The 13610-nt window shown below is 39.9% G+C and overlaps 1 protein-coding gene across 4 annotated transcripts in view; it reads right to left on the reverse strand.

Moving 5' to 3' along the window:
* Nucleotides 1–2759: 2759 nt before the first annotated feature.
* SHQ1 (SHQ1, H/ACA ribonucleoprotein assembly factor) overlaps nt 2760–13610 on the reverse strand; it is a 108020-nt gene continuing 97169 nt past the window's right edge. For all 4 annotated transcript variants that reach the window (XM_073351123.1, XM_073351120.1, XM_073351121.1 and 1 more), the window contains one exon: nt 2760–4062. In XM_073351123.1, coding sequence (XP_073207224.1) covers nt 3411–4062 — 652 coding nt within the window. In that variant the 3' untranslated portion in view covers nt 2760–3410. The remainder of the gene's footprint in view (nt 4063–13610) is intronic.

Raw genomic sequence — 13610 nt, forward strand, 5'->3', positions numbered from 1 at the left:
AAGGAGGACTTGCGGCACCTCAGAGACTAACCAATTTATTTGAGCATAAGCTTTCGTGAAGTGAGCTGTAGCTCACGAAAGCTCATGCTCAAATAAATTGGTTAGTCTCTAAGGTGCCGCAAGTCCTCCTTTTCTTTTTGCTGTCATAATTTTAATCTAAAGGGGGTCATGTAAGGAATCATATCTGAACTGGTAATGTGCTGGTCATAAGCGTTATTGTGTGGTGTCTGTACAGGTGATATATGAAAAATTATAAACATGGGCTGGCAATATGTTCTTAACATGTGTTTGGCAGAGAGGGCTTAGGGCTCCCCCAGCCTCCCGCCCCAGGACAAAGAAATGTGGTTCTGCCAGCTTGAATGTCTCCAGTGTAAACTGAGCAAGGAGAGACCATGGAAGTGTGTTTACATAAAAGGTAAACAAAGCCATCAAACTAGCCAGCGGGGGAGATGGCCACTTAACTATCATGAGGAGACAGAGAGGGAGATAAATTATCATGAGGGGTGGGGAGAGGAGATAAATTAATGTGGTGTCAGCTCCCTACCTGCCACAGCAAGCTGAGTCACAAGGGAAGAGAAACTCAGAGAAAGCCATTTTGGCATTCTTCACCTGAGGAGACAAAGAAACAAAGCACTTGGGGCTCTGTGTGGGATCCTGGTTTAAGGACTCGCCAGCCATGCTGGAAGAATGACTGTGGTGAGAAAGCTATTCCAAACAAGAGACACTAGTTTGTTAAGATAGGTTTCAGTCTTCAAAGCATATGTTTCCTTTTGTTTGTAACCACTTCTATCCCAATTCCTTCTACTCGGAATCACTTACACATCTGTTCCTTGGTAATAAATTTAATAATCTCGTTTTACTACACAGCCACCTCAGTCCTGCTGTGTTTCAAACTAACCTGTAAAATCCTCAGCCACACTAACAGGTTGATGCTGTGTTCTGTCTCTTTAGAGAAGCAGCGAATGCGTTAAGGTTTTGAGAGGGAAACAGTGAGAGGGTCTGAGCACTCAAAGGAGAAGGTTTTTGGGGAAACTTGAACTGGACAGGTTGTTTCATCACCCTGCAGGGAGTAACCAGGCTAGTGGAAGCCAGGGTGAGGTCACTGAGCTGCAAACAGGGTGATGGTATCAGGGCTCTGAGCCAAAGCCGCACTGCACAGTAGCACCCAAGGTTAACAGGGAGGAAGTGACACAGCCCCTTACTGGTCTGGGTGAAACCCCAAAGTGTCCCAGAAAGTTACTATGTTCTATGTATTTCTATCCATACGGAATTTGCTACAATGTCACTTTGAGGAGACACTGCAGGTATTTCACTCCAGAAAGGTTCCCTGAGGAGTAGTGGGAAAAGGTCAAGCTCTCGTGTGCCTGGACAAAGGCAGATTGGTGTAATGTCCTTAGCCACCAGGAGGGTTAATCCTTTGGAACAAAGAGATTTATTTCACTATAAAAGAGGTAGCCAGGTCCGAGAGGGAAACAAACCGGTTTGGAGAACAGGCAAACCAGCTCTCCTTGGCAGCCTGCCACAAAATGAGGGAGAGAGAAAACAAAAAATGAAAGCAGCAGATATGGACTCTGACATGTCCCTTTAACTTTTGCAACCTGCATTTCCCAACCCATACTTAGTTCAGCTTTCTGCAGCTTGTTTCTAGCAAGTTTCAACATTCACCCTTTATTTCTACCTGTTTTCTCTCTGTCATTCTCGAATGCATCTTGCTTATATCAGCTATAGTTTGGATTTAATTGTTAGTAGGGAGAGAAAGAAATGCTCACTTAATTGTAAGATGAGGAAGGTTCCACCCTCACAGGAAGAGGAGAAAACAAGTGGCGGTGAAGTGACTCCCAGGTACCTAGGATTATAAATTCAGTATCAGTAGCGTGAGGACTGCAGTTCCTACCAACAGAGGTGAAACAGGAGCATGTGCTGGCACAGAGCAAGCCTGCTGATTTTAGAGGTGCTGGGACAATAGCAACAAGGGTGAAGAATTTAATGTTTTTAAATTGTGATTTCCTATATGCTTTTGTAATTGTAAGGTCAAAAAGAAAGTGTGGGAAGACTAAATTTGAGATGTGCTGGAGTTTCACAGTTCCCATGAGAGCACATAAATCCTTGAGTTCCTCATCACAAATCTGTTACCCTGTTCCAATGACAGCACAGCACCATCCGCTATGCAATAACCATCCCTTTTCAAGAACTGTCACTTACCAATGACAAACTACCAGAAACTCTGCCACATTCAAATTTGTTTTTTCATTGCCAAAAAATTGGATTTTAATATTAGTAAGACACACCCACACCACACACATGAAAGCAAGAGACCATTCAAGCTAGCTTTCATCCTGAAGCAACCTTTTATGGGTAAATCATACCTGCCTGGAAATATGGCATTTCATTTGTAAGACATTAGACTTTTCACTATTACCATGAGCATATTAATTGATATTCTCACAACATCACTGTGAGATAGGCAAGTATTATTCATATTTTACTGATGGAGAAAATGAGGCGTAGGGAGGTTAAATGACTTTTTCAAAGACACAGTGGCAGAGCTGGGACTAGAAATTATGAGTTCCTGGCTTTCATTCTTGGGCTCAGAGCAGTAGACCACATTGTCTCGCCACCTCAGTGGGGCCAGCAACAGCCCTGGAATAGTAACACGAAGCAAGATTTTTTCATTTTTGAAAGGGAAACAACATCTACACCTAGAAACATTTCAAAAAATGGACGGCACAGTAAAGTAAACAAATGCTGAAAGTGGTAAAGAACAATTTATAACAGGACTGTAGACATAGAAGATTATACATAGCATTGCCTGGACCTCACAATAAAGAAACTCCCTTTATTTTGTACTAACAAAAAAGTGAGGAACACTTATTTGGATCTACAAACACAAACTGCCAGTGCTGCTTGGATTTTTATGACATTCATCATTCTTTTTAAAGTAGAAATTAGAAATAAAATATTCACAATCCAACAATGTAGTAAAATGTCATTATAAAAGTCACGAACGTACAGGTCTATTTATCAAGATGATGTCATCAGTTGAGTCAGTTAACTGATGGTACAACTATTTTCAGTTATATTTCATTCTCTCTCTTCACTCCATTACTAACCTTAATGAAAACCGTTCCTGAAAGTATTTACTGAAGTTATAGATTCCTGCATTTGGGGATCAAAATTTTACTTTCTGATGAATCACTGGTGTACAAAATATATCTAATTGTGAGGGTTTGAGAAAGTCTTGTTGATTCCCTTCAAAGGACTCTTGTGTTTAACAACTGTCAACAAGGTGAAAAAAAAAAGAGAGGAAAAATATCACCTCCTTTTTGCACACATTAGATGTAGGAACAATATTACATTATAGCAATGAGCTGTATTATGTAAAGGGTCAGAGTTTTTCCTAACACGCTTGTTTAGTCTTCATCTTCATTTGTTCTGCCAACAAACAGCAGTAGGTTTTCCTTTGGGGAAACCTCCAAGAAATTTTCTTTTCCACCTGGATCCTCTGAAAGTCTTTGGGGTTCAACTGCATAATTTGCTCCTTTCTCTTGCAAAACTGTGTAGCTTGCAGTAGCCAATCCTTCAGTCTGTTCTGAAAGCCTAATTGCAGTCTGCATTTTCTTTCCTAATTCCTCTATCAGTTTTCCAGAAACAGATGTAGATTGTAAAGAAGCCTTTGATTTTTCATTACTAACATCTAATGTCAAAGTGTCTGTGTCTCGTCCTAATCCACTGCAGTCAATAAGTGGGGCTGTCCTCTCCTCTTGGAGTGTCCCTTGTAGAGAATTTATTTTCCCATCTTCACTGGTTGAGGACTCTTGTTCATCTGAATCAGAGCTTTCTGTCTCAGATGATGAAGTACTGCTTGATTCTTCAGAGTCACTCGTCTCCAATTCAGAGGAACGCAGTTGTTGCTTGGAAACAGCACTGACAGCTTTTAACTCACTTTCTTCCTCTTGTACCAGACGTGCAGCTGATTCCAGCTCTTCTAGTTCAAACCCTAAATGGGCCTTAGTTAGCTTGGCTTTCTGTAAGGATTCAGCAAGTGCTGCCAACTTTTTTGACCTTTAAAAAAGAACAAAACACATTGTTAAATGCTAGAAACAAAATATTTCCCATTTGATAATAAGTAGCAGGGAGCTAAACATTTTTGTTATTCATTTTATTTGTAAACAACTTCTTTCTTCAGTTACAGAATGGTAACAGAAAAGGTACAGGAAACAGAGATAAAAATGATCCCTTATTCACTTGAACTTATTCACTCCCACAAGGCTAGAAAAGCAGCTACATAAATCATCACCTCAGCAAACTTACAGTGAATTTTTCAGAAGAAAGCACACACTTCTTTACAAGCTTTGGAGATACATTGTAATGAGAAACACCAACTGCAACTATGATGATGAAGCAACAGGAAATCTCTGCAGAGAGATTATCTATTTTTAATGTTGTAAAACTTCAGCATTTGGCTAGCCAAGGGGCTGTCATTAGCTGGTTTGAAGCAGCTTGGTAAGGCATGAATCCAGAGGGGACTAAGTCAGTTGGCTTTGTCGTACCCCAAATGTAAATAAGGTATGACAATTTTCTCTCAGTATTACCCAAAATACAGTATATTTACAGAATATATTTTATCAGGCTCTTCTCATTAGGCTACTTGCACTATTTTTAAACTCCTATTTTTCCCCTTTAATGCCCCTTAGTTATCTGATGCCTTCAGAATTATATTACATATTTACCAACCTCTTATTACCATTTCATTCTTATCCTAATGGATACAAATTACTGTTGACTAACATACTTCCCTAGTAAATGAGCACCTCCAAAACAGCAATGTTAACAAACCTGGGAAAGGTGGTACTGGACTTGGTTTTGTTCAACTGAATGATGTAATTTGTGAAGACAAAGTAATTGTATTAAATTTAATCCACTTAAATGCACAGAAAATGGGAAAAATAAAAAAAGAATGAAATCAGGACACAGGTTTTATGGCTAAGAGAAATCTCCTACATCTCCTCTGTGCAAGTCTCACCACTTTACTCTACACATTATTCACCCTAGGTTCATTCAGTCCTGAATACAAATAATTTCATATACTGCATTCTCAATGCTTCCTTTCTACCGTCATTCTTCTAATCCCTCCTTTCCCCTTCCCTCTCCAATTTCTTAAAACCCACCTCTTTAAGAAGACAAATCTTCCTGTCTTATCTTTAGTGAGTCCTACACCTTCCCTCAGCTGAACTGCTGATACATGCCAAATAAATATTTATGTTAGGAGTAAGAAAATATGTTGCATTAAAAAAACAAGGCTAACTGATATGAAATCCTAAAGTGGTAAGGTTTAGACCAGTTTTTTTTTTTTTTTAGATGGTAGGTTAAAAATACAATCTTTGGGGAAATATTTGCCTATTGGTCTATTTTGAGCCACACATTTAGCAAATAAATTTTCATTAAGCCAAAAATAATTCATTTTACTTTAAAAAAGCAACAATGCCAAAAATTTAGATTTAAGAACTGATCAACCGACAATTATCTCACACTAAGTTTTCCAAAAATTATCTTTCCTGTTATGTAAAGTTTAAAAGAAAAACATGCTGCAATCATGTAACTTCTTATGGGCCCTATTTCATATATGTGTTCTCTCTCCTACCACAGCAGCACATGTGCACCTGTTTTAGAACGTGTTGCAGAATAAATCAGTTCTAGATTTATTTTAAATTTATTTAGTATTGTACCTAAGAATGAACTAAACAAAGGTTTCAGAGCAGCAGCCATGTTAGTCCGTATCCGCAACAAAGAACAGGAGTACTTGTGGCACCTTAGAGACTAACAAATTTAGCTGAGCATAAGCTTTCATGGGCTACAGCCCACTTCATCGAATGCATAGAATGGAACACATAGTAAGAAGACATATATATATATATATATATATACACACACACACACACACACACATATATACACATATACATACAGAGAACATGAAAAGGTGGAAGTAGCCATACCAACTGTAAGAGGCTAATTAAGATGAGCTATTATCAGCAGGAGAAAAAAAACTTCTGTAGTGAACAAAAGAACTGCTATACCCCTTTCTGTAAGGCCTACAATAGGGGACAACAGACATGGTAGGTCAACTTTCAGGCTTAGCAAGCTCATTTAGTACAGCTGTAGCCATAAAAATTTCTTCAAGTATTTGAAATTCAGCATATGCTTTAACAGAAAACTGTGCCATAAATTTATAAACAGAGAGAACAAAAAGCAAGAGAATGTCTTGAAATGTGGGAAAAAAGAAAACCAGGTATAAATAGCAAACATACATCCTGTTTCTTACTGTAGAGTTTTGCCTCAGACTATCAATCAACTTTTCACCACTTCCTGCAACAGCAGGTCTACTATAAATCCTGCAAGTAACTGACTGGGTTTCATTTCCTCTGCCAAAACCTGCTAACCTGCAAGGCATGACACACTGACACTGGAGCAAGCAGCTGATAATGTAATACATAACTCCTGCGAGGCAAAAGTTAAAGCGCTTGTTCTCTCAGTTGAATGACTTTAAAGATCTTTATATTCTGCTTCCCAGGGGGGATAATTACTCAGTATAACATAGACTGTGCAATTTTTTTCTCCTAAAGGAATTTTATTTAAAAGGTGGAGGAAGGGAAATTTAATGCAGCTTCTTACACTTTCTTACAAAGACAGTGTAGCATTTAAAAACAAATCTTGGATTGAAACAGATTATTTGTTAACTTTCTCCATTCAAACCAAAGAACTCAGAAATTCATGTTTATGAAGAGTAATCAAAACCACATAAAAGTTTAAAAACAATAAAAAGCACGTACAGAAGCTCACAGATAAGCCACACACTTCTCTATGTAATGCCTGATACACATCCAAAATTTTCATAAACTATTTAATATACTAATTTACTTCATTAAATAACCCCAGTGATGTTCAGTCATAACATTTCCCCCAAATCATCTTCAGCAACTTGCATTTTCCTTAAAAGTACAAAGTTACGCAGGATCATAGGAACTGCCAAAGTGGATCAGATCCAAGGTCCATCTATCCTGCAAAACCCCCTGCAAGTAGACTGTAATGGAATAACCTGCCCACTCAGTTTATTTCCTGACCCCACTATTGAGAGGTTGGTTTATGCCCTGAAGAATGAGGTTTTATATCCCTTCCAGATCTCCATTTTTTTTTAAACTCTACATATGCGTGGTAACCATATAAAAATGCAATCTTTTTTCGAATGTTACTAAACTCTTGGCTTCAAAGAGTGCACAGACTAAATGTATATTGTGCAAAAAGTCCCCTTTATAACTTTCAAATATGCTGTCTTTTGATTTCACAGTAAACCAAGACTGATGCGAAAAGGAGGAATGTTTTTCTCTCTGCTGACTGTTGTTCAACTCCAGGCACGACAGCCCCTCATTCCTCTCTTACTGCATAAAATTCAAGACAGCTGTTGTCACATGTAATCCCCTATATAATCTTATCCCCATATTTCTCTTCTCTCATTTCTTCAAGCTCTTCTTCCCAATACTCTTTGTACTTCCTCTCATCTTCCCTTTCTTCACTTTCTGGTTTCTATCATCCAAATTTTTCCCTATCAAGTGCACCTCCTCCACAGCCCCTTCAAATCACTCCTTAAACCTTCCTAGCCAAACAATCCTACCTCCCTCCTTCCTTTTAATATTCTCCACACCCTCCCTCTTCTCAACTCCCAAAACTGCTAGCTCTTTATGGATGAAATATGTCGTATTTCAGTTTGTAGAAGTCCACATAAATTTACAACACTCCATAAATTTTATTATTAATACATAATAATTATCTGTGCCCCAGAGTATCTAAAGCTTAGAGTTCAAGAAGAAAATATACGGTAATATGTTTTGGCTCCTTCATTTGCATTATGCTACTTAACAAAAATGTAATACTATGGCTATATAGAAAGAGCTTATCTCTTTGAAGCAGCAAATACTTGTCCCCGCCACTCTTTATGCAAGTACAAGTACATACTAAACAGTGAGTCCACTTATGAAAGAGTTGGTGTCTAACAGGGGCAAATCAGGAAGGAATAAATACTCTCCTGCCGGATAGGTACAAGACTGCAACAGAAAATATACTCAATCTCTGAAAGCTTTGGTTTACTTCCTATGATTTGATCTACTTCAATAGTAATTTAATGATCTTAACTGATTTCCATTGCACAGCTGTTGCTAAAAGATCCACACTAACCCTTCACATTGAAAGTTTTACCAAAGTTGCTGAGAGATGACGTATTCTCTACCTGTATCAAGTGCTACAGGGGAAAGGAGATAAAAATGACATAAGAGACCCCACTACTTTCTATAAAAATAAATAACGCAGTTATGAGTACTCTGACTTGATTAGTAAATGCTCTCCAAAGACCAACAATTCCCCTCCTGAACTCTGCAGTTGACTTTCTGTAACTCTTTATGTGCATGGTTCTGTGGAGCCGTTGGCATGCTTACAGCAGATAAACACAAGGGCTCAGTTCCTGAGCTGTGGTCAAGAAGTTCTTGGTGCAGCTCACAACAAGGTGGAAGCATGTGCAGACTTTAAGCTACTGTTGCACTCCCCTAATCCCGAGTCCATTTGCCGCAGCCTAGAGGCTGTTCTAAATTATGTTGACTGCCAGCAACCCCAAAGGACTCTTATGGCAGGCAGGGATCATGAGGGTGCAGGGACACCTTGGCTTCAGTAAGGGGATAGTAGCATCTGCACGATGGAGGCTCTTTGACACTTAGTGATCCCCATACATAGAGGGATCCTAGAGTGGCAGTAATGTTAGCATTGTTAGGACAGCTTTGTGCTGGTGGAGCACTGCAAAACTGCCCAGACGTACCTGAGGAATAGCCCAAGGAATAACATTTTGTTCTTGTTGGTCTACATCCATTTCAGAACCCCATATCTATTAATGTGCATGATGTATATATCACATAAAAGCAAGGAAATTCAGAATTCATATTGGCATCCTATTCTTATTCTGCTAAGTGCAACAGCCCACAAGATTAAACAACACTGGAGATGTTTAAGACAATCCAGGAAGTTTTTGGAAAGCGTAGGGGACAATTTCCTGGCGCAAGTGCTAGAGGAGCCAACTAGGGGGGCCGCTTTTCTTGACCTGCTGCTCACAAACCAGGTAGAATTAGTGGGGGAAGCAAAAGTGGATGGGAATCTGGGAGGCAGTGACCATGAGTTGGTTGAGTTCAGGATCCTGACGCAGGGAAGAAAGGTAAGCAGCAGGATACGGACCCTGGACTTCAGGAAAGCAGACTTCGACTCCCTCAGGGAACGGATGGCCAGGATCCCCTAGGGGACTAACTTGAAGGGGAAAGGAGTCCAGGAGAGCTGGCTGTATTTCAAGGAATCCCTGTTGAGGTTACAGGGACAAACCATCCTGATGAGTCGAAAGAATAGTAAATATGGCAGGTGACCAGCTTGGCTTAATAGTGAAATCCTAGCGGATCTTAAACATAAAAAAGAAGCTTACAAGAAGTGTAAGGTTGGACATATGACCAGAGAAGAGTATAAAAATATTGCTCGGGCATGTAGGAATGATATCAGAAGGGCCAAATCGCACCTGGAGCTGCAGCTAGCAAGAGATGTCAAGAGTAACAAGAAGGGTTTCTTCAGGTATGTTGGCAACATGAAGAAAGCCAAGGAAAGTGTGGGCCCCTTACTGAATGAGGGAGGCAACCTAGTGACAGAGGATGTGGAAAAAGCTAATGTACTCAATGTTTTTTTTGCCTCTGTCTTCACTAACAAGGTCAGCTCCCAGACTGCTGCGCTGGGCATCACAAAATGGGGAAGAGATGGCCAACCCTCTGTGGAGATAGAGGTGGTTAGGGACTATTTAGAAAAGCTGGACGTGCACAAGTCCATGGGGCCGGACGAGCTGCATCCGAGAGTGCTGAAGGAATTGGCGGCTGTGATTGCAGAGCCATTGGCCATTATCTTTGAAAACTCGTGGCGAACCGGGGAAGTCCCGGATGACTGGAAAAAGGCTAATGTAGTGCCAATCTTTAAAAAAGGGAAGAAGGAGGATCCTGGGAACTACAGGCCAGTCAGCCTCACCTCAGTCCCTGGAAAAATCATGGAGCAGGTCCTCAAAGAATCAATCCTGATGCACTTGCATGAGAGGAAAGTGATCAGGAACAGCCAGCATGGATTCACCAAGGGAAGGTCATGCCTGACTAATCTAATCGCCTTTTATGATGAGATTAGTGATTCTGTGGATGAAGGGAAAGCAGTGGATGTATTGTTTCTTGACTTTAGCAAAGCTTTTGACATGGTCTCCCACAGTATTCTTGTCAGCAAGTTAAGGAAGTATGGGCTGGATGAATGCACTGTAAGGTGGGTAGAAAGCTGGCTAGATTGTCGGGCTCAACGGGTAGTGATCAATGGCTCCATGTCTAGTTGGCAGCCGGTATCAAGTGGAGTGCCCCAAGGGTCGGTCCTGGGGCCGGTTTTGTTCAATATCTTCATAAATGATCTGGAGGATGGTGTGGATTGCACTCTCAGCAAATTTGCGGATGATACTAAACTGGGAGGAGTGGTAGATACGCTGGAGGGGAGGGATAGGATACAGAAGGACCTAGACAAATTGGAGGATTGGGCCAAAAGAAATCTGATGAGGTTCAATAAGGATAAATGCAGGGTCCTGCACTTAGGACGGAAGAATCCAATGCACCGCTACAGACTAGGGACCGAATGGCTAGGCAGCAGTTCTGCGGAAAAGGACCTAGGGGTGACAGTGGACGAGAAGCTGGATATGACTCAGCAGTGTGCCCTTGTTACCAAGAAGGCCAATGGCATTTTGGGATGTATAAGTAGGGGCATAGCGAGCAGATCGAGGGACGTGATCGTTCCCCTCTATTCGACATTGGTGAGGCCTCATCTGGAGTACTGTGTCCAGTTTTGGGCCCCACACTACAAGAAGGATGTGGATAAATTGGAGAGAGTCCAGCGAAGGGCAACAAAAATGATTAGGGGTCTAGAACACATGACTTATGAGGAGAGGCTGAGGGAGCTGGGATTGTTTAGCCTGCAGAAGAGAAGAATGAGGGGGGATTTGATAGCTGCTTTCAACTACCTGAAAGGGGGTTCCAAAGAGGATGGCTCTAGACTGTTCTCAATGGTAGCAGATGACAGAACGAGGAGTAATGATCTCAAGTTGCAGTGGGGGAGGTTTAGATTGGATATTAGGAAAAACTTTTTCACTAAGAGGGTGGTGAAACACTGGAATGCGTTACCTAGGGAGGTGGTAGAATCTCCTTCCTTGGAGGTTTTTAAGGTCAGGCTTGACAAAGCCCTGGCTGGGATGATTTAACTGGGAATTGGTCCTGCTTCAAGCAGGGGGTTGGACTAGATGACCTTCAGGGGTCCCTTCCAACCCTGATATTCTATGATTCTATGATTCTATGTATCTAAGAGCCCTGTAGTACAAATGTAAGTCGGATGACTGTATCAGCTTTGCCACAGCACAGCCTGCAAATGAAAAAATGGGTTTGTGCCTTTCCCTCCACTTCTTTATATAACGTACAAAGAAGGGCTTTTCCCCTGCTTGTCTTGTCTTCCCCTTTTTTCTGGAAGATGGCTTGAGAACTGGAATAGGAGTTTGTTTAGTCCTCACTTAAGGACTAAAAGAATATTTCTCAAAGATCTTTTCCTGCCAACTGTGTCAGATATTTGAGTTCAATAGATTTTCAACAGTCTGAAAAATCCCTCTTCCTTTCAGTTACTCAGATTTCATTTTTTTGGTGCATATAATATCTTACTCCTAGGAGTGGTCCAGTCATCCATAGTCTCTTTCAGGAAAACTGGAGTGTACAAAGCTGATGTTTCTAATTGTAAAAAACAAGCAGAAACCACTCCCCACTGTCAGGCCTTTTTATATCATAAAGCAGCATAAAAAAGCACAATGGCTATTTTTTCTGTGCCGGTTCAGTTTAAATCTTCCCTGCAATTGATTGATTATGCTGCAATGTTAGCATTATTTAAACTTGATTTTTTTGTATGCTATTCTCTTTGTTTTATGAATGCTAGATTAAAACAGAACAATGAACAGAAGCAGTACAGAAACACCTGATGACAATGCACCTGAATCAGGAATAGGCTAACTTCATCAGCTGCATGCTTGATATTTGAGATAGGTTGGAAAGGAGATATCAAGAAAAACAAGAACTTCCTATATTTTTAAGAAGCAGATTCTATAAATGTTATTTGGGGAGTTTCTCAGCTCTGTATTTTTTGAATTGTTGTATAAACTGCAAAAACGCTTTTGTCTATACTGTATTTAAGGACTCTAGGACATTTTTAACAAGCACACTTTCTTAGCTATTATCGCATAAAAACATGCTAACTTTCTGATAAAATGTTTGGGTTTTTTAAAATAATTTTCATCTTTTAAAGTCCTTTTGCTAAAGCAATTATGTAATCACTTTCCCTGATCTGAAGAATCCCAGGCTCAAAACATAAAGAACAATGTGAATAGAAGATTTTCTACAGCTGACAACTAGTTAGATTCTGGACTTGTGATAGAAAGGGTGCCTTTTGGGGGAAGAAGAGGAGAAAGAGAGAAAGAGAATGACTCCTGATAATATGGAAAGGAAATAATGTAACTCCTCGGCCAACAAAGACAAACCCAATCTACATGTAAAGTCTGTAAAATAAAGTAGGTCTCATCTATCTAAGAATACTTTCTTTTTTCTGGATATTCTGAGCATAGCTGAAGAATCCAGAAACAAATCACCTGCTAAAATAATATTGGATATACATTCTTTGAATTGTAGAAGAATGAAGGCAAGTAAAAATCTGATGGTCTGTTATGCAGCTGCCATCAGGGAAAAAAGTTTCTCTCCTCTATTTAAGAGATAAATAGAACTAAATAGTTGTTGGCACAAACCTGCCAATTGGGAACTGCCAGTTCATTTTATTTTTAAGGAAACAATCCACTAGCAAGGAGAATTGAATCTCAGGAATCCAGCTAGAGAGAGAGTGTACCAGAAACCTGACTCAGTGGAAGACAGCTAAACCACACTGCAGAAATCACAGCATAGAACACTTTCCCAAGCGAGACTGTGGGTTTAGTTTGATAAATTGTACAGGTTAAAACAATAGTTCAGGGAACAGAAGTGATCCTATGTCATGAACAGAATGGGGGATATAGTGCAGCGTTTAGGGACCAGGTAAACATGCCCTGCTGTTTCCAAGACCTCTAGAATAGTATTTAAGATTAAAGTAACTCTTTCTAGTAAAGTTAATTCTTCAGTAATGATTAATGAAATCTCATGATTACTTGAAGATATGCTCATTCAGTATGCACATTTGTGGTAATATCTTATTATTATGGTAATAGTGATCCTACATAAACATGCATAATAGGTATTTAAAGCATTGCACATAGTAATTATTAGTTGTCAAGATGCCAATTGCACTGGGAAAATGCTTTTAACTGCAGGTTAAATTGATAATAGGCACGTTTTATTTAATGTACAGCTTTAATAAATAGACAGCAAAGACCTCACACGTCTTGTTCATACACCTGACGTAATTACTGGAAGACAATGCTGCAGTATTATCATCATTAGATT

Source organism: Lepidochelys kempii, chromosome 7 (genome assembly GCF_965140265.1).
Source record: "Lepidochelys kempii isolate rLepKem1 chromosome 7, rLepKem1.hap2, whole genome shotgun sequence".
Taxonomy (NCBI): domain Eukaryota; kingdom Metazoa; phylum Chordata; order Testudines; family Cheloniidae; genus Lepidochelys; species Lepidochelys kempii.